General features: G+C 41.0%; 1 protein-coding gene across 1 annotated transcript in view; it reads left to right on the forward strand.

Annotated features, from left to right (window-relative positions):
• Positions 1 to 17,616: 17,616 nt before the first annotated feature.
• Positions 17,617 to 21,976, forward strand: part of CISD1 (CDGSH iron sulfur domain 1) — a 31,865-nt gene continuing 27,505 nt past the window's right edge. Inside the window, exons 1-3 of the mRNA XM_043980255.1 lie at positions 17,617 to 17,706; positions 17,935 to 18,037; positions 18,438 to 18,833. Coding sequence (XP_043836190.1) covers positions 17,617 to 17,706; positions 17,935 to 18,037; positions 18,438 to 18,833 — 589 coding nt within the window. The remainder of the gene's footprint in view (positions 17,707 to 17,934; positions 18,038 to 18,437; positions 18,834 to 21,976) is intronic.

Genomic DNA, 21,976 nt, shown 5'->3' on the forward strand with positions numbered 1-21,976 from the left:
AAGTACCAAAGACAATTACCTAATATCAAACATTTTATAGCAAATTTCTCTGATAAAGGCTTCATTTCTCAAATAGACAAATAACTGAATCAAATTTCTTTTTTTTTATTTTTAAATTTTTTTCAAATGTCTAAAAATAAGAATCATTCCTGAATTAACAAATGGTCAAAGGATATGAACAAGCAGTTTTCAAAAAGAAAAATCAAAGCTATTTATAGCGATATAAAAAAATGCTCTGAACCATTATTTTTTCTTTCTTTTAATAGTATTTTATTGGTATGTTAATAGTATTTTGGAGCAGCTAGGTAGCGAAGTGGATAAAGCACCAGCCCTGGATTCAGGAGGACCTGAGTTCAAATTTGATCTCAGACACTTGACACTAGCTGTGTGACCCTGAACAAGTCACTTAACCCTCATTGCCTCACCAAAAAAAAAAAAGTATTTTATTAGTTAATAATATTTATTAGAATTTTTATAGTATTTTTATTTTATTCCCAATTACATGTAAAGGTAATTTTCAACATTCTTTTTTTTTTTTTAAGATTTTGAGTTCCAAATTTTTCTCCTTCCCTCCCTTCCCACCCCCACCCCCAAAGCCAGCAAGCTGGATACATTAGAATCATGTTAAACATATTAATCATGTTAAACATTAGTCATTTTGTAAAAGAAGAATCAGAACAAAAGGAAAAAAACACAAGAAAGAAAAAACAACAGCAACAAAAACCCAACAACAGCAAAAGTAAAAATAGTATACTTCAATCTTCATTCAGACTCTAGAGCTCTTTTTCTGGATGTAGAGAGCATTTTCCATCATAAATCTTTTTGCACTGTCTTGGATCATTGTATTGCTGAGAAGAACTAAGTCTATCACACTTGATCATCACACAAAGTTGTTCTGCTCATTTCACTCAGCATCAATTCATGTAAGCCCAGGTTTTTCTGAAATCTGCCTGCTCATCATTTCTTTCTTTCTTTTAAAAAAAATTTTATTGGGGGCAGCTAGGTGGCGCTGTGGATAAAGCACCGGCCCTGGATTCAGGAGTACCTGAGTTCAAATCTGGCCTCAGACACTTGACATTTACTAGCTGTGTGACCCTGGGCAAGTCACTTAACCCCCATTGCCCCGTAAAAACAACAACAACAACAACAAAAAATTTATTTTAGTTTTCAACATTTGTTTAGATAAGATTTCCAATTTCAAATTTTTCTCCCTCCCTCCTTCCCCTAGACAGCAGGTAATCTGATATCAGTTTATTTATATATATATATATATATATATATATATATATATATATATGTGTGTGTGTGTGTGTGTGTGTGTATATATGTATGTATGTGTGTATGTATGTATATATATGTATGTATGTATATGTGTGTATATATATATATAATAACATTAAACATATTTCTGCATTAGCCATGTTATACAAGAAGAATCAGAGCAAAGAGGAAAAACCTCAAAAAAGAAAAACAGCAGCACCAAAAACAAAAGAAATAGTATGGTTCAATCAGCATCACTACTCCACAGTTTGTTTTTTTCTGGTTTTGGAGATCCTCTTCCATCATGGGTCCCCTGGAACTCTTTTGTACCATTGTACTGGTAAGAAGAATCTAGTCCATCACAGTAGATCAACACACAATGTTGATGATACCACGTACAATGTTCTTCTGGTTCTGCTCATCTCACTCATCATCAGTTCATGCAAGTCCTTCCAGGTTTCTCTGAACTCCTCCTGTTCATCCTTTCTTACAGCACAATAGTATTCCATTACATTCATATACCACAACTTGTTCAGCCATTCCCCAACTGATCGGCAACCCCTCAATTTCAAATTCCTTGCCACCACAAAAAGAGCAGCTATAAATATTTTTGAACATATGGGTCCTTTTCCCTTTTCTATGATCTCCTTGGGGAAAAGACCCAACAGTGGTATTGCTGGGTCAAAGGGTATGCACAGCTTTATAGCCCTTTGGGCATAATTCCAAATTGCTCTCCAGAATGGTTGGATCAGTTCACAGCTCCACCAACAATGCATTAGTGTTCCAATTTTCCCACAGCTTCTCTAACATTTATTATTTTCCTTTTTTGTCATATTATCCAATAAGTGTCAGGTGGTACCTCAGAGTTGTTTCAATTTGCATCTCTTTAATCAATAGTGATTTAGCTGCTCATTATTTCTTACAGCACAATAGTATTCCATTACATTCATATACCACAACTTGTTTAGCCATTCCCCAATAGATGGCCATCCTCTCAATTTCTAATTCGTTGCTACCACAAAAAGAGCAGCTATAAATATTTTTGTACATGTGGGTCCTTTTCCCTTTTTATTATCTCTATGGGATATAGACCTAGTAGTGGTATTTCTGGGCCAAAGGGTATGCACATTTTTATAGCCTGGCATGGTTCCTTTGACCATTTCTCAATTGGGAAATGACTTGTATTGCTATATTTTTGGTTCAGTTCTCTATATATTTTAGATATGAGGCCTTTATCAGAAGGTTGCATTGGGTTTGTTTGTGCAAAACCTTTTTTAGTTTAATGTAATCAAAATTATCCATTCTGCATTTCATAATGTTCTCTATCTCATCTTTGGTCATAAATTTCTTCCCCTCTCCATAGATCTGACAAGTAAACTATTCCTTCCTTTTTGAATTTGCCTATGGTATCACCCTTTATGTCTAGAACACATACCCATTTTGACTTTACTTTGTTATATGGTATAAGATGTTGGTCTATGCCTAGGTTCTGCCATGTTATTTTGCATTTTTCCCAGAAGTTTTTGTCGAATAGGGAGTTCTTATCCTGGAGGCTAAAGCCTTTGGGTTTACCAAACAGGAGATTGCTATATTCATTTATTACTGTATTTTGTGTACCTAACTTTATTCCACTGATTTACCACTCTATTTCTTAGCCAGTACCAAATAGTTTTGATGGTTACCATTTTATAATATAGTTTTAGATCTGGAACAGATAGGGCACCTTCCTTTGCATTTTTTTCCATTAATTCCCTTGATATTTTTGACCTTTTGTTCTTCCAGGTGAAATTTGTTATTATTTTTTCTTGCTCTATGAAATAATTTTTGGTAGTTTGACTGCTTTGGCACTGAATAATGTTAAGGGCTAAAATTCTAGCTAAACTGTCTAAAATATCTAATGAGTGGTCGCCAATAAATTATAAGCTTTAGCAAGAGTTAGACTTTTAAGCATTTATTAAGGAGAATAAGAATTTGGTAAAGAGAGAGAAAAGGCCTAGATTTCTATCTATTAAAGGGAGAGCACATTTCTAGCTCCCTTCTCCACCAGAGTCCAGAGGAAAAGAGAGCGAGACTGAGCGCCAGTCTCTTCCTTCCTCCTCCCACTAGCCCGCATCACTTCCTGACTCCTGGTCTTGCCCTCAAAGACCTTCCCTTCATGGGCAGAACTCCTCTACAGTAAGTATCCAGCAGGTGGCGTTATTCCAATCGTTACAATAAGTAAATTAATTTAGGTAGAATTGCCATTTTTGTTATATTAGCTCAGCCTACCCATGAGCAATTGATATTTTTCTATTTGTTTAGAGCTGATTTTATTTGTGTGAAAAGTGTTTTGTAATTGTGTTCCTATAGTTCCTGGGTCTGCCTTGACAGACTCCCAAATATTTTATATTGTCTACAGTTATTTTTATTTTTATCTTTATTTATTTATTTTTACTTTTTTTTTTTGGCGGAGCAATGAGGGTTAAGTGATTTGCCCAGGGTCACACAGCTAGTAAGTGTCAAGTGTCTGAGGCCAGATTTGAACTCAGGTTCTCCTGAATCCAGAGCTGGTGTTTTATCCACTGTGCCACCTAGCTGCCCCCTTGTCTACAGTTAATTTAAATGGAATTTCTCTTTCTATCTCTTGCTGCTATGCTCTGTTGCTCATATATATAAATGCTGATGATCTATGTGGGTTTGTTTTATATCCTGCAACTCTGCTAAAGTTGTTATTTGTTTCAAGTAGTTTTTTACTTGATTCTTTAGGATTCTCTAGATATACTGTCATCTGCAAAAGGTGATAGTTTTGTTTCTTCCTTGCCTATTCTTTTTTTTTTTTTCGGGGCAATGGGGGTTAAGTGACTTGCCCAGGGTCACACAGCAAGTAAGTGTCAAGTGTCTGGGGCCTGATTTGAACTCAGGTACTCCTGAATCCAGGGCCAGTGCTTCTTCCTTGCCTATTCTAATTTCTTCAATTTCTTTTTCTTCTCTTATTGCTAAGGCTAACATTTCTAGTACAATATTGAATAACAGTGATGATAATGAACATCCTTGTTTTACCCCTGATCTCATTAAGAATGCTTCTAATTTATCCCCATTACATATAATGCTTGCTGATGGTTTTAGATAGATACTGTTTATCATCTTAAGGAAAGCTCCATGTATTCCTATGCTCTCTAGTGTTTTTAATAGGAATGGGTGCTGTACTTTGTCAAAAGTTTTCTCTGCATCTATTGAGATAATCATGAGATTTTGGTTAGTTTTGTTATTGATGTGGTTGATTATGTTGACAGTTCTCCTAATATTGAACTAGCTCTGCATTCCTGTTATAAATCCCACCTGGTCATAGTGTATTATCCTGGTGATAAATTGCTGTAATCCCTTTGCTAATATTCTATTAAGAATTTTTGCATCAATATTCATTGGGGAAATTGGTCTGTAATCTTCCTCTGTTTTTGCGCATCCTAGTTTAGGTAGGAGCACCATATTTGTCTCCTGAAAGGAATTTGGTAGGATTCCTTCTTCACATATTTTTCCAAATAATTTATATAGTACTGGAATTTATTGTTCTTTAAATGTTTGGTAGAATTCACTTGTAAACCCATCTGGCCCAGGAGATTATTTCTTAGGGGGTCCATTGATATCTTGTTCAATTTCTTTTTCTAAAATGGGCTTATTTAAGGATTTTGTTCACTCTTTTGTTAATTTGGGCAATTTATAGTTTTGTAACTATTCATCCATTTCATTTAGGTTGTCAAATTTATTGGCATATAGTGGGGCAAAATAGCTCCTAATTATTGCTTTAATTTTTTCTTCATTGGTGGTGAATTCACCCTTTTCATTTCTGATACTGGTAATTTGGTTTTCTTCTTTCTTTTTTTAAATCAAATTAATCAAAGGATAATCTATTATATTGTTTTTTTATTAAACCAACTCTCAGTTTTATTTATTAATTCTATAGTTTTCCTACTTTCAATTTTATTAATTCCTTTGATTTTTCAGAATTTCTAATTTGGTATTTAATTGGAGATTTTTAATTTGTTCTTTTTCTAGGTTTTTTAGTTGCATGCCCAATTCACTGATCTATTCTTTCTTTATTTTATTCATGTAGGCATTTAGAGATATAAAATTTGCCCTAAGAATTGCTTTGGCTGCATCCCCTAGGTTTTGTTATGTTGTCTCATTATTGTTATTCCCTTTGATAAAATTATTGACTGTTTCTATGATTTCTTGTTTGACCCACTCATTCTTTAGGATGAGATTATTTAGTTTCCAATTAATTTTTGTTCTATCTTTCCATAGTCCTTTATTACACTTAATTTTTATTGCATCATGATATGAAAAGGATGCATTTACTATTTCTGCCTTTCTACATTCGACTGAGGTGTTTATGCCTATTACACAGTCAATTTTTCTGCAGGTGTCATATACCACTAAGAAAAAGGTATATCCTTTCTATCCCCTTCAGTTTTCTCCAGAGGTCTATCATATTTAATTTTTCTAAAATTCTATTTACCTCCTTAACTTCTTCCTTAGTTATTTTGTGGTTAGATTTATCTACTTCTGATAGGAGGAGGTTGAGGTCAAAGTTCCCCACTAGTATAGTTATGCTATCTATTTCTTCCTGTAACTCATTTAACCTCTCTAAGAATTTGGGTGCTGTACCATTTGGTGAAAATACGTTTAGCATTGATATTACTTCATTGTCTATGGTACAAAGGTAAAAGTAGCTAGGTGTAGCTTGCTAAAAGTAGCAAGATGTAGTTTCCTTCCTTATCTCATTTAATTAGGTCTATTTTTGCTTTTGCTTTGTCTTAGATAAGGATCGATACCCCTGCTTTTTTTTTTTTTACTTCAGCTGAAGCATAATATATTCTGCTCCTGCCTTTTACCTTTACTCTGTGTGTTTATCTCTCTGTTTTAAATGTGTTTCTTGTAAACAACATATTTTAGAATTCTGGTTTTTAATCCACTCTGCTGTCTGCTTCCATTTTATGGGAGTGTTCATCCCATTCACATTCATAGTTATGATTACTAAATGTGTATTTCTCTCCATAATATTTTTCTCTTTATTTATACTTTTCTTTCTCCTTTCCCCCTGTCCCTTCTCAATGTTTTACTTCTGACCATGACCTGATTCAATCTACCCTCCCTTCTATCAGCCACACCTCCCTCTTCTTTCCCCCTTTATCCCCTAGTTTTGCCCTCCCTTGTATTAGCTCCACCTCCCTTTTATTTCCCCTTTCCCCTCTTCCCTATAGGGTAAGAAAAAATTCTATACCCAACTGAGTGTGTATGTTATTCCCTCTTTCAGCCAAATCAGATGAGAGTAAAGTTGAAACAATGCTCACCCCTCTCTTCTTTCCTTCTATTGTAATAGGTCTTTTGTGCCTCTTCATGTGATGCAATTTACCCCATTCTGCCTCCCCTTTCCTCTTCTTTCAGAATAATCCTTTTTGTCACCCCTTAAGTGTTTTTTTATATCATTACATCAAAATCAACTTATACCCACAACCTGTGTCTATGTATATTCCTTCTATCTGCCTTAATAGAGATACAGTTCTCAAGAGTTAAAAGCTTCTTCTTCCCTTGTAGGGATGTAAACATTTTAACCTTATTGAATAACATGCTTTGGGGTTTTCCCCCATTTTACCTTTTTGTGCTTCTCTTGAGTCTTGTATTTGAAGACTGAATTTTCTGTTCTGTTCTAGACTTTTCATCAGGAATCTAAATCACTATTTGAAAAGGGCAAATTAAAACAATTCTGGGTTACCACCTCATACCAGTCAAAAATGACAAATGCTGGAGGGGATAAGGGGAAAATAGGTACATTAATGAAATGTTGGTGGAGTAGTGAAATGGTCCAACCATTCTGGAGAATAATCCAGAACTATGCCCAAAGGGCTATAAAATTGTGCATATACTTTGATCTAACAATAGCACTACTAAATCTAAACCACTACTACCAAAGAGATCAAAGAAAAATGTGCAAAATATTTATAGTAGCACTTTTTGTGGTAGTAAAGAATTGAAAATTGAGGGGATTCTAATCAACTGAGGAATAGCTGAACAAGGTGTTACCCAAAATGGAGCACAATGTTCTAGGTGACCTAACTAGGGGGGAATAGAGTGGGAGAGTCTTATCCTCACTTCTGAATACTGTGCCTTTCAATAAAGCTTAAGAACTCATTAGCTTTTTGGTCTGCTAGAACACCATGATTGTAATTCTTCCATTTGCATTTTGTTTGTTTGTTTTTTGGTTTTTGTGGGGCAATGAGGGTAAAGTGACTTGCCCAGGGTCACACAGCTAGTAAGTGTCAAGTGTCTGAGGCCGGATTTGAACTCAGGTCCTCCTGAATCCAGGACCGGTGTTCTATCCACTGCGCCACCTAGCTGCCCACATTGGCATTCTTGAAGGATTTGGGGTCCTTCTGCTTAGTTAGATATCTGGCCAGAATTGCTTTAAAGTAGTTTTACCCTCCACTGCCTATTTTATGATATGATGATGCTCCTATTATTTCAACATCCTTATTTATAAGATTATATAAGCAAATTTACATTCTTTTTTTTTAAAACCTTTTTTTTTTAAGACTTACATTTTTAGTGATTTTTTTGCAGGGCAATGAGGGTTAAGTGACTTGCCCAGGGTCACACAGCTAGTAAGTGTTAAGTGTCTGAGGCTGGATTTGAACTCAGGTCCTTCTGAATCCAGGGCCAGTGCTTTATCCACTGCGCCACCTAGCTGTCCCCACAAGTTTACATTCTAACACAATGTTACATTTGGTCTACTTGTTATAGCATTCAATTTACATGGGTTAAACTATTGGGAAAAATTATTATAGTCAGTGTCAATGTCATTTCTGTTGTCCACTTCTCATTTTTATTATTTAGTTATTTGTAGTTCAAGGTTAGTTTGTTTCAGCTATATGCTATATGTTCTTCTTATATCCCACATCAACAACAAATTCTTTTCCTGTCTATTAAAATTCACTTTTCATGGTGTTATTTGGTACTCATCATATCCATCATCCATAGCTATCATCCTTTTCTCAAATGTACATGGCATAGAGGCATGAGACTTCTATATAATCTACAAATCTTTGGCCTCCCTCATTCCTTTTTCCTGAACTATTTTTCCCTACTTTTTTCTCCTCATTTTTAACTTTTCCCATCTTTGTTTTGAAGTTATCAAATATCAGAGTATATGTTTAAATAAACATTTGGAATTATCAAGTTCTTCTATAAATTTCTGTTACTTTATCCTCGGTTATCAATGTTGGTACATAAACTGCAATTATTTTCATGGTGGTCTCTTTGCAAATATGTTTGTTGCTGCAATTCATGATGATGAAATATCCCATAAGATAATGTTTCTTCCTGTCTTTGGTCATATAGTAAATCTAACCCATCTAACTCTCTTTTTTTGCTTCTGCAAGAAGGACCTGTAGGCCTTCCATCCATTTAGCTACCAATTCCTTGGGGTTCAATGAAGGAAAAGAAAGAATGAATCAAAAAGAATTTATTAAAAACTTACCAGGTGCTAAGCACTTTGGGGGAAACCAATAGAAGAGCAAGACAGAGGCTCACCTGTTAATAAAAGATGACAAAGGGGGCAGCTAGGTGGTGCAGTGGATAAAGCACCAGCCCTGGATTCAGGAGGACCTGAGTTCAAATCCGGCCTCAGACACCTCACACTAGCTGTGTGACTCTGGGCAAGTCACTTAACCCCCATAGCCTAAAAAAATAAAAAAATAAAAAATAAAAAAAAAAGGAGACAAAAACATAGAAGTGTAGAAGTTTCAGGTGCAAGTCAGCTCAAAGATCCAGTGGTCCTTGCAGCAAAGCAGATGGTAATGCAGCTTCTTTACTGGCATTTCCCTTAATAAAGCTACATTCATTTCTGATGTTGAACCATTTGATAGCACCAAGGACTTGAGCATCTAGATCCTTCCTTCTCAGGCCTTTTGTACCTCTGGCTGCCAAGGAGGCTGAGGGGAGGAAAGAGGTATCGTATATACAGAGGGGGTTGCCAGGTCACAATTCCACAAGGGCTGCTCCCCAGGATCAGAGCTGCAGGGGATAGGCTGCTAGTCTGGGGAGGAAGGAGGCTCAGCCCCCAGGACTTTTAGTTTACTTCCCCAGGAGTAGCAGTAGGACTGTGCTTGGTATTAGGAGAGTAGTATTTGTGAACCACCTACTATGTGCTAGTCACTCTGCTAAGTGCTGGGCATACAAAGATTAAAAAAAACCCCAAGAGACCAGACTCTTGGTCACTGCCCTCAAGGAGCTCCCAAACTAATATCACTGGTGGCAGATTGGTGAACCTCTTCTCCACAAGGGTCATTCCCCTTGATGGTGACTATAAGAGTTGAGTTGGAAGCAGGAACAATAATTTGGAGGACACTGCTGGTGTGTGTGTATGTGTGTGTGTAATGTATGTATGTGCATATGTATAACATACAGGTAGATATACATATACATGCATATATACATATACATGTCTGTAATACATATTAATTACGAAGAACACCAAAAGTAACGTTCTCCAGCTTTTCTAGCATTACATCCAGTAAATCATTGAACAAAGAGCTCATATTTAGATAACCCTAACTTCTAAAGTTTATCGATAATCTAAAAGCTGTGTGGGGGCAGCTAGGTGGCGCAGTGGATAGAGCACCAGCCCTAGATTCAGGAGGACCTGAGTTCAAATCTGACCTCAGACACTTGACACTTATTATCTGTGTGACTCTGCGCAAGTCACTTGACCCTCATTGCCCCACCAAAAATCAATCAATCAATAAATAAAAGCAGTGTGATTCTTAGCACTCTTCCCTGACACTGTGACCTGTAACGATTGGAATGACGCCACCTGCTGGAGACTTACTGTAGAAAAGCTCCGTCATGAGGTGAATGTCTCTGAGGGCAAGACCAGGAGTCTTTTCTTTCTTTTTTTTTTTTTTTGGAGGGCAATGGGGGTTAAGTGACTTGCCCAAGGTCACACAGCTAGTAAGTGTCAAGTGTCTGAGGTCGGATTAGAACTCAGGAACTCCTGAATCCAGGGCCGGTGTTTTATCCATTGCACCACCTAGCCGCCGCTCTAGGAGTCTTTTCTTTGGTGTCAGGAAGTGACGTTTGCTTGGGGGAGGAAGAAGGGGGAGCCTGGCCCTCTGACTCTCTCTCTTTCCTGGGGACTCTGGCGGAGAAGGGAGCTAGAAATGCACTTTCCCTTTAATAGATAGATGAATGTAGGCCTTTCTCTCTCTCTTTACCAAATTCTTATTCTCCTTAATAAATGCTTAAAAGCCTAACTCTTGCTAAAGCTTATAATTTCTTGGCGATCACTCATTAGATATTTTAGACAGTTTAGCTAGAATTTTAGCCCTTAACAGATGGCTGACCAAGAAGAGGAAAGCTGAATCTCAGTCTTCTGATCTTCTGGTCGGGTAAGAAATTTCCCCTCCCCTGTCCCTTTGAACTGTTAAGTACCGGCTGTTTTCCCTTTAAATTTTCAAATGGGTTTTTTAAACTCCCTAATTACCTTATTTTTGAGTTTAGTCTGTTTAATCAGACAAATGGGAGATAAGATCATGTTAATGCTTTGTTTTTGTAGATTTTCTATTTTTATTTTTGTTTTTATTTTTGATAGAAGATCCAGCAAGGTGCTCACACAAGGAAATATCTCCCCCTCTCCCAGCCATGCTTGTTCAGAGAAAACTCTGATTTCTGCAGCTTTTCCAAATTTTAACACTAATTGTTGCTCTAATTTTGCATGCCTGGAGGCTTCTCTAGAAGCCGGGGAAGGGGAACACAGGCCTTAGTTTGATTCTGGGGCTGTGCACCATGTGGGAGAGGTGGTCCCCACCCCTTCTCTAGGGACCCCACCTCCTCCCCCTCCTCTCCTTGATTCTCTTGCCCGGGAGGTCAGGAGATGTAATCCACCTTTCTCAGGTCCTGATCTTGCACATGCCCAGCTTTCTCTACCTGCATTTGCAGCTTCAGGTTCAGTCCTTCCCCAGCCAGGCTGTGCTTCTGAGACAACCTTAGAAAACCTTTTAAATTCCAGATATGCTCATTTTGTTCATAATTTTGCTAATCTGCTTTTGTCTTTAATTAGTAACCTTCTAAAGCATTTGTATTATGAAAGAATCAATAGACAATATAGAGGGGTTAAACAAGAAAAAATTAAGCTGAATAAGAATGACAATCATAGTTCAAGACTCCACTTCTTTTGCCATGGAAGGGTACATATTTTACAGAAAGGCAGAAGTAAGCAGCAAGGTATTGATATGAGTATTGGGATTTTAGATATCGGAATCAAAAGTGTTCTAACTTTATTCAGAGTATTAATGTCAGTTCAGAGGTTACATAGGATTTCTATGCTATTACATATACATTTTGAAATTAATGGTATGGGTTTATTTTCATAGAGATTTTCATGCTTTTGAGATTGTGTCTTATACTTAGTTTTTAAAACAAGGAGAATATTTGTAAAAGCTTTTTATAGTCATGTGATCAAGTTTATATTTCATAATACTCTTATTAATATTAAGTTCATATTCATTTAGATTTCCCTAGTTTGAATTTCATTGTCTTTTATTGTTCTATGTGTACTTTCTTCTATTTATTCATCTATCTCTATTTTGAAACATTGCAAGATGGTTTTGATTTCATAATACAATGTTAATTCTGGGGGTATTGTGCTCCCATATTCTGAGTTTGTTTTTGTTATTTTTTTCTCAACTGATTATTTGATCAAACTCTTTAAAGCATTTCCCTGGCAAATTGGTTGCCATGGCAAGTGTACATTGATTCTAAAAGTATTACTTTTGATAAGCATATTCCAAAAAAAAAAAGAGGGGAACATTTATAAAAGTTTTCTTTTTTCCAAAATAAAAAGTTTTCTTTGAGATTCTGTTGTGCTTTAACTTGTATTTAAATGTTTCAATTTTTCATAAAAGTAATTGTATACTAAGTAAAAAAAGGGGTAGTATTTGAAATTCTTGCATACTTATATATTATATTCTGAGTCAAGGTACATTCACATTTTTTGTGATCACTTATTATCCTCAATTTTTAAATCCATATGAGACTTGGATTATGGGAACTTATCATTTAAGACATTAATTGCCTTTATTCTGAGTTATCAGATGCCAATTGGCCAAGATGCCATCCAATCACAAGAGGAATACATGCAAGAGCAGACATTGAACTGTCACATGAGGGGAAACATGCATGAAGTCAAGGTATGGCCAAGGGAACGGCTTTTGACAAATGTTGAGGTCGGATTCTCTTGGTTTAATATTTTATTTTCTTTTTCCCCACAATACTATACAGATGGCTGGAAGTTTTGATCCCACCTGTCTCATTCTTCACCTGGCTTCTATGCCCCCTCCTATATGCCTGATGCCATGGACATCTCAATCCCATGCATCTGATTAAGTCTTACTCAGTTTCCTCCAATATGTTCAGTGGCATGGACATATATTCCATCCACCTATTTTCAGTCTGGCATATTGCATGGGCAGTATATATTGCTCAAGTGTAGGAATGCTCATATCCTATCATTTCTCTGTTCTTTTATGGTAACCCCCATAATTATCTCAGGTGTCATGATAAATAGTTTTGAATTTGGCCTTGACACCTGTTACCAATTATATTAGATTTTTTAATTTCTCATAATGGCATGAGGATAATTAGGCAGATGATGTAAAAATGATGAAACAAAGATAAAAATTATTTTTAAAAATTAATATCGCAGCAATTGTCTTCTCAATTTACCCTCCATAAGGGGGGACTATAGTAATATTAATTTTAAAGAATGTTTCAATTTTTGTTTTATTATATGTTTCATGTGTAACAACTAAGATTATGAATTCTCTTAGACATGTTTTTGAGAACTTTCATTGTTTGATTTGATTATTGACAAAGCTAATTTAAAATTGTGTTAAGCTCAATTTTGTAGAAAAGATTCCTGGCTTATTACCAGCATCCACACATCAACCCCTGAAAAGACTTCCATTCCACGACTATACCTAGAGGACATCTGAGAAAAGACTTTCTGAGACTTTAAATGAACAGTTTTGTTTTGTTGTTGTTTTTTTTTTCTTTTCTCTTTCTGTTATAATATACACCATCTATAACATGTACTCTCTGCAGAGGCCCTCCCTTTGCAAGACTAATGTCAAAGCACCAGTTCATGAGGACAAAAAACCGCCCCTCTGGACAAAACTTTCCTCTCTCCCTCTTCTATATTGTTATTAACATATTGTTAGTTAGCATAGGTTATTATATTCTGTTATTTTTGACTGTTTCATCAAGGAAATGCCCTGCTTCTTGAAGAAACAAAGTGGGGACTGTAATGATTGGAATGACGCCACCTGCTGGAGACTTACTGTAGAAAAGCTCCGTCATGAGGTGACCGTCTCTGAGGGCAAGACCGGGAGTCTTTTCTTTGGTGTCAGGAAGTGATGTTTGCTTGTGGGAGGAAGAAGGGGGAGGCTAATGCTCTGGCTCTTTCTCTTTCCTGGGGACTCTGGAGGAGAAGGGAGCTAGAAATGCGCTCTCCCTTTAATAGATAGATGAATGTAGGCTTTTCTCTCTCTCTTTACCAAATGCTTATTCTCCTTAATAAATGCTTAAAAGCCTAACTCTTGCTAAAGCTTTAATTTCTTGGCGACCACTCATTAGATATTTTAGACAGTTTAGCTAGAATTTTAGCCCTTAACAGACCAAAGAAGAAGGGGGCTGGTTATACAGGTCTGTGGACTGTGTTTTATTTTTCTTCATTCTCTGGGTTACCATGTACAAAAAGAAAAAAGAAAGAAAGAAAAAAAGAAATCATCACCATGTGATCAACCTCCTGATGATATGCGTCTGTAGTTAGCTAGCTTGGTTCTTCTGGAACCACAAAAAGTCAAAAGCAACTCATTTCCTCCCTTCATAGAGCCTAGATTCTACCTGGGTGGACAACACTCATACATACTGTATAGGGCTACGTGAGGGGAAGGGTAGGTGGATATCGGAAAATGACTCCTGATAAGTCTTGGTGAAAATAAATCTTTATGGGTCCTACCATCCCCACTAGCTTTCATCCTGTATCTCTCCTCCCCCTTCCTGGCTGAACTCCTTAAGAAAGTTATCTATACCATAGGGGCTTTCACTTTCTCCCCTCTGGATTTGAATCCCTGTGTACTCTACATTCTGAATGAATGGATAAAGCATTTATTGAGTAGTTACCCTGTACACGAACACAGAGCTAAGCCCTGGGGATACACATAGAAACATCAGACCGTCTTGCTCTCAAGGTGTTCACATTCTTTTTTTTTGTGAGGCAATTGGGGTTAAGTGACTTGCCCAAGGTCACACAGCTAGTAAGTGTCAAGTATCTGAGGCCAGATTTAAACTCAGGTCCTCCTGACTCCAGGGCCGGTGCTCTATCCACTGCGCCACCCAGCTGCCCCTAGTGTTCACATTCTAGTAGGAGAGACTGAACTACAAGCCAGATGGAAAGGCCCCATGTCTTTACGGGGCAGCAGCAAAGCCGATAGTCAGGCCTCTATTCTCATGACATTTCCACGGATAAAATCATCTCTGTTTCTGATGTTGAACCATTTAACAATGCCAAGGAGTTTGGAATCAAGAACTGTTTTTCTGAGTCTTCAGTAACTGTGACTGAAGGTCCTGTAGGAAAAGTTGCCAGGTTGGTGGCTTCTGACCTCATCAATCAACTGAAAGTTCTCTCTTCAGTTACCAATGATCTCCTCATTGCCACATCTCTTGGCCTTTTCTTGTTCCTCATTGCAGTCTTTGGCACTCTCCATCATCCTTTCTTCCTAGATAGCCTCTCCTTAGGATTTCAGAGCAGGGCTCCCTCCTGATTCTCTCCTCTGATGAGTCTGACCACTCAAACTCATGCTGTTTCTTCATCCAGGTCATGTCCCCTAATTATGGATGTGAAGGCTCAGTCCTGGGCCCTCTTCAATTTTTATGCTATACCAGGGGTCAGCAAACTCCAGACAAGAAGCATGGAGGCTTGTTTTTGCACAGCCTTTGAGCTAAGACTGGTTATTACATTGTTAAATATTAAAAAAACCTTTCTTTTAAAATGTAAAAACCATCCATTATTTGTTTTCAGGTGTACAAAACCAGGCAGCAGGTCGGATTTGGGCTACTGCCCATAGTTTGCTGACCCCTGCTCTATATGACCTCAATTGGTGATCTCATCAGTTCTCTTAGGTTGAATTATTATCTCCAAAAAGTTAATCCCCTTATTTAAATAGACAGACCTAAGCTCTCTCTGAGAAAACATCACCAAATGCCTTATGGACATCTTGAATTAGAGGTCCCTGTGGCATTTGAAACTCAAGCTCTCCATAGTAGAATTAATTGTCTTTCCTCTCAAACCCTCTTCTCTTCCTGACTTTTCCCTTACTGCTGAGCATGGCTCTGTCCTTCTAAACACCCAGGCTCAGCAACCATGGTGTCCACAACTCCTTGCTTGAGTCCACCCCACATACCTTATACGTGGTCAAATCTTGTCATTTCTACCTTCCCACCATCTCTTCCATGTGTTCTCTTTTCTGCCCCAACACAGCCATCCCTCTGGTACACAGGCTTACCTCATCCCTCACCTGTACTAATGCAAGTACTTCCTAAATGCTCTCCCTAACTCATCTTTCCCCTTTCTAGCCTTCATTCATTTATTAAGATGATTTTTCAAAAGTACAGGTTTGAACATGTGACCCTTTCCTCAACTCTCACAAAATTCTATGGCTCCCTATTATGAGCAAGATCACATATAAAGCCTTCTGCTTGGAATTTAACACCCTTCAAAACTGGATCCTTTATTACCTTTCCAGTCTGTATTTGAAATTAAAACTGAAATTTTTTTAAAAAATGGACTTATTCAAAAATAACAATAAAAAACCATTACACATTAATAAAAATAACATGGTGTTTAAAAAACTATATATTCAACCCCCCCAAAATTAGTGAGAAGAATGATACCATTTTACATACTTCTGCAGATGTCTTTAATGTCTGGTTTAATAGAAGACAGCTTCATTCTTTTATCTGCTTGTGGTGTTATTTTGGTTGAATTATCCAAAGAAAATGCAACATTACGCACATATGTAGTTGGGAAAGGGAGGAGTCAAAAACATGCTACTGCTATTATGAAAATAATTTTGATCTTGCAGGTCCCCTAAAAAGTCTTAAGAACCCACAGGGGTCTCCAAACCACACTTTGAGAAATCCTGCACTATAATTTACTGAGTAGGAGGTCAGGATTTGATGTAGCCAGTTTTACACTTTCAGAAAATCACTTTGGTAGCTGTGTGGAGGATAGATTAGAGGGAAGATTTCCCATTAATCAGGGAGAATGAGAAGACTATTGCATTTATAGACCAAGTGAGAAGTGATGAGGTACTGGACCAGGGTGGTGACTGTGTGAGTAGAGAGAGGGGGATAAATGCAAGAGATGGAATAAAAATAGAAATCACAGATTTCACAGTTGATGTGGAATCAGTAAAAGTGAGGAGTCAAGGATGCTACCAAGGTTGGGAGCCTCAGTAACCAGGGCAATAGGACTGATTTCTATAATAATAGAAGGATTTTAGAGAGAGGAGGGCTTATGGGAAAATGAGATATTCAAGAGAAGAGGCAGTTTATGATGTAGGCCAGGAGCTCAGGGGAGATTAGGGATAGATATATAAATTTTTTGAGTCACTCAGTAGAGCTGATAATTTAACCCACAAAAGCTAATGAGACAGGGGCAGCTAGGTGATGCAGTGGATAGAGGACCAGCCCTGGATTCAGGAGCGCCTGAGTTCAAATCTGGCCTCAGACACTTGACACTTATTAGCAGTGTGACCCTGGGCAAGACACTTAACCCCAATTGCCACACCAAAAAAAAAAAAAAAAGCTAATGAGACCACCAAGTGAGAGAATATAGACAGAAAATAGGGCTCACATATCTGAAGCTAGATTTGAACTTGGGTCTTCCTGACCAGGTCCAGCACTAAATCAACTGTACCCTCTAGCTACCCAATAGAGGTTAGGTCTGAAGAGCCTTGGGACTGGGGTATGCTAGTAAATGTTTAACAACCACATCTGGGGGAAGGCGAAAATTCCACCATGCTTTTAAATTTGTTCTACATCATTTGCATTTTTCTTCCTTAAGCCTAGACCATTAAAAACAATAAAGGGAACAATTTCTGACATGTAAATACAATTTAACAATCAGCTCTTATTCGCTGGTTCTGGCACACCTGATGAAATCACAGCTCATCAAAGTCTTGAAGTTGGGATCTTATGCCAGGTGCTACAAGAAAACATGCTCTGTCTGGGCCATGTGCCAAGGACCTCTTTCCTGAATACATGCCCATCTGGGAACATGATCCCCTCAAGCCCAAGCTGGACATTCTCAGGGTAACTTCCTGTCCCCCTTCCTCTGCCACTCAGGCCTCGGTAACTCCCTGATACCCTGGTTTCTTTCCCTTCTCTCCCCCTCAGCCATTCCCCCTTTCTCTATCTTTTTAAATTAATACAGAGTAGATGAAAGGTAGTGGAAGAGCAGAAGGCTCTAGTACTGGCTCAGGCATGGAATAAGCCATGGATTCCAAGAGGCTGAGTTGAGCAGGGAGAGCTCCAGACTTGGGGGAACAGCCCGGGCGAAGTCCCTGGGACGGGGGTTAGAGGCTTAAGGGGGCCAGCGTGGGCACACCTGGGTGTGTGGAGGAAAGCGACGTGTCGGAAGACCTGGCAGAGATGAAGGGCCATGGTGCTAAAGCAGCCAGGGGTTAGGGCTGGAGACGGAGGCGGGTGTCTGCCTGGTCCAGACACAACGGGTCTCCGTAGTCTCCTCCCTAGAGAGAGGGATGCCCGGGAGGCGTTCAAAGCCCTTCATGACCTGGTCCCCTTTCCCGTCCTCTTACACCCAAGGCTGGCTTCCATGAACAAGACCTTCCCTCTCCCTGTTCATCATGCCGGCATTCTTCAGGCTACGGGAAGCCTCCCACCGCTAGCTTGGTATGTATCTGTTTGCACATTGGCTCCCCCCCCCATTAGAGTGTAAACTCCCTGAGGGCAGGAATCGTCTTTTGTGTATCCCAGGCTCAACACACAGCCCGGCAGACAGTAGGTGCTTACTTAATGTGTACTGACCGGCTGTTTTGCTTTGCACATTCATTCCCCCGCAGTTAAGATAACTGAACCCGGGGAGTGCGGAGCAAGCCACGTGTGGAAGCTTCCCCGTACAGAGCCGAGAGAGAAAAGCCCGGGCGGGGTAAGCGGGAGGGAACAGGATGAGCGCGCATGCTCAGTGTCCCCAGTCTTCGGCCTCTCGCCCCGCCCCTTCCACGTGCGTCGGCCGCGCCTGCGCAGTGCCCCCCCGGCCCGCCGGCAGTGCTTGCCCTCGAGTCGCCTCGGGAGCTTCGGGGTCCGCGGGCGGCGGGCGGAACGAGCCCCGGTGTTCGGTGAGGGCCGGCAGGGAGGGCCGGCACGAGGCTGCGGCGGCGCCCCCCCTACCCCGCCCATCCCCTTCCCGCGGAGCGCCGGCGCCGCCATGGGCCTGCATTCCAACCTGTCGGTGCGAGGTGAGCGCGCGCGGCCGCCTAACCTTGAGCGAGCGGCGCCAAGGGCGAGGCGGGGCGGGGGAGGGGCCGAGGAGCGGCCGGGGCGCGGCCCGGGGGGCGCGGCCGCCCGAGCGACCCCGCTCCGGCCGTGGTCTGGGCCCCCGGGGAGGGCCAGCGTCCCAACGTCCGGCCCTGGCGGCCGAAGCCCGCCCCCGAACCCCCCCACCCCCTGCTGCGATGCCGGGCCGGGGCTGGGGCGGGCGCCCCCTCCCCCCGGACCCTCCCGAATCTGCCGCGACGAGGCCCCGGGCGCCCCGGCCTGGCTCGCTGAGCCACCGGGGTCCTGGGCATCTCCGGTCCAGCGTGGGGAGGGGGCGCCCTCCCGTCCTAGGGCTAGAGCCGGAGGGGCCCCGAGGCCATGGTGCCCGACCCGAGCCCGGTTAGGCGCTGCCGGGGCCGGCCTCGGCCCCCTCCCCACCTCGTATTAGGGGGTCCGTTCAAAATGCGAAAGCGGGCCCAGCCAGGGACCTGCCCGGGCCACGCGTGCCCGCGGGCCCCAGGGCTGAGCTCCGGCCCCTCCGACTCCCCAACTCCTGTAGGACCGGTCACATCCCTTCTCACGTGCGGGAAGAACCGGGGAAACAAGGCGAGCCCTACGGGCTTACCTGCTCTTCCTGCGCCCCGGGCTGTTAGGCAGCAAGCCGGGCACGGGTCCAGGGGAAAGTCTGGAGGATCCTGGGGCGGGGGCATTCTCTGGGGATGCCTGGGGCCTGGGAAACACACTTTGGCACGGCCGGCGTGGCCTCTGGCCCCCAAAATGGAAGCTGTACGCCAGTTCTTTCAAGGCTGGGGTGCCAAGGTTGGCTGGGCGGTTTAACATGGCCCAGCGGTGCCTCCGAGTTAGGGTCCAGAGGATCACCCCGAGCTTTATTTGTAACTCACCTGAAAGACAAAATGCGTGGAGATGGTGCTCACTGGGAAGTAGAAATGGCACCTGCAAAGCTGGCTCCTAGAGTTTTCAAGTCAGCCCAGGGGCAGAACATTTTCAGTGATGAAATTGGGAGGAAATTATCTCGTGTACATTTTTGCCCTTTACAAAAAGTTTCGTTTTATCGTTGCTTTAAATGGATGATCCCAGTCAGTGCCTTTAAAATAAACATTTCATAGGAACTCAGTTTTTAAGTTAGCTTTCCATTTACTGAATATTGTTGGAATGAGTTTTTTTGAGAGCATCAGTAGTATGGAAAAACAACATTAACCTATTAGCAACAACAGTGGCAAAGCTTTGATACTGTTCACTTTACATTTTTACAGGAAGCTTGCTGAAAAATTTTAAAACCTGTAGGAAAACTGCTCCCAAGTATGAGAGACCAGGAGAATTTTTAAATAATCCTCGCTAACTTGCTGCAAAGTTTGTAGAGCACTTCTTTCCATTCTCATTGGAGCCCTACCCCCCTGTGAAGTAGGTACTACAAATGGCACCACTTTAGGGAGGATGAGACTGCGAGGCTCAGGGAGGATATACAGGTATAGAAAACATAGAGTGTAGGATTTGAGTCTGGCCTGCGCTGTGTCCGTCCTGCCACTAGACTGCCCATCTCCCTCTGAAGCAAATAGCTTGGGAAAGGTTTCGTTCTAGAGGGAGCTTTCTGGATATTTGCTTGAATGACAGTGTTAGAGACAGTCTGACCATGCCACACGGTGCCTTTGGACAGATTCAGAGGATCCAGATTCAGATCCTGACTGTATGACATTTGGTTTCCTCATCAATAAAGTGAAGGGGTTGGACTAGTTGGCTTGTGAAGTCCCTTCTAGCTCTAAATTTTATGATCTTGTGAACCTCTCTGGGCTTCAGTTTCCTTCTCTATAAAATGAGGGCCTGGAACCACAATGTTCCTTTTAATTCGTTCCAGCTTTACATCCATTATCCTTGCTACTGTTTGCAAGCCCAGGTTATTGTGACATAGCTTTAAAACACCAACTTTCCCAAAGCCAAGGGAACATAGTCATGGAACTTTCAACACTAGTGTTTACACTAGCACACAGTTGGTGGTGGTTTTTGTTTATTTTGGTGGGATAAATATTTGGAAAAGCAGCCAGGTTATTTAAGCTAGGGGTCCCTGGCCTTGGGGCTCTGAGCTTGAGGGCAAGCCACTATTACTTGTCTCCAGAAATGGGCCACCTGTTCTCCTTTATGTAGAGAATGCCATCAGACCTAGAGGAGGTCTGGCATCCACTTGGGGGATGATCCTTGTCCACAGAATGAAGGTACTGGCTTAGATGGCCCACTAGGTGTCTTCCAGCTCAAAGTCTGTGATCTCGGCGCAGGGGTCTTGTGGTTTAGTGAAGAGTGCTCGACGCTCCTGCCCCAGAGATTTGGAGACTTGGGTTGACATCCCAGCTGCACCACTTACAGGGAGGGGTCCCTGGGCTCCTGCCTTTACTTCTGGCGTCAGTCTTCCCCTGTAACTGACAGGGATTATTCTGGATGGCCTCTGGTCTCTTCCAGCAGTAAGGTAACTGGGATCCAGACCTTTCTCTGCCAGTGAAGCAGTGTTTGTTTCCCTCATTTGTAAAGTGGAAGATGAAATCACAGGTTGGGAAAACAAAAAATGGGAGAAGTCATCAGATCCAAGGCTCTTGGGTGTGGTCACATAGTGTCTGAGGTAGGATCTGAACCCAGCTCTTCACCAATCCTGGGTTGGTGGGGTCAGGATAGGGGGTGAGAAAGCATTTATCAAGCACTTAATTATGTGCCAGGCTTTCTCCTAAGTGTTTTAGAAATTATCCTGTCTGATCTTCACAGCAACCTTCTGTGGTAGGTGCCAGTGTGATCCCCATTTTACAGATGAGGAAACTGAGGCAGATGAAGGTTAAGCCTTAGGGCTCGGGTCTGAGGCCAGATTTGTGCCCTGTGCCCTGTGGCTGTACTGTAGTAGCCACACAGCCAGCCTTGTCTTACTCCATCCTTTAGAATTAGGCGCATGCCTGCTGGGCTGACATAAAGCCTCTCTCTGCTTTCATTTGTTGTTCTTTGCTGTCTTATCTAGCTCTTTCAGCCTCGGGTCCTTGCTTGCAGTGACAGAACAGGGGTCTTTGCCTTGTTTCTTGGTCTTCCTTCCAAATATAGGAGGGATAGAATTGGGAGAAGCTCCTGCTTCACT

The sequence above is a fragment of the Dromiciops gliroides genome, chromosome 2 (assembly GCF_019393635.1).
Source record: "Dromiciops gliroides isolate mDroGli1 chromosome 2, mDroGli1.pri, whole genome shotgun sequence".
NCBI lineage: Eukaryota > Metazoa > Chordata > Mammalia > Microbiotheria > Microbiotheriidae > Dromiciops > Dromiciops gliroides.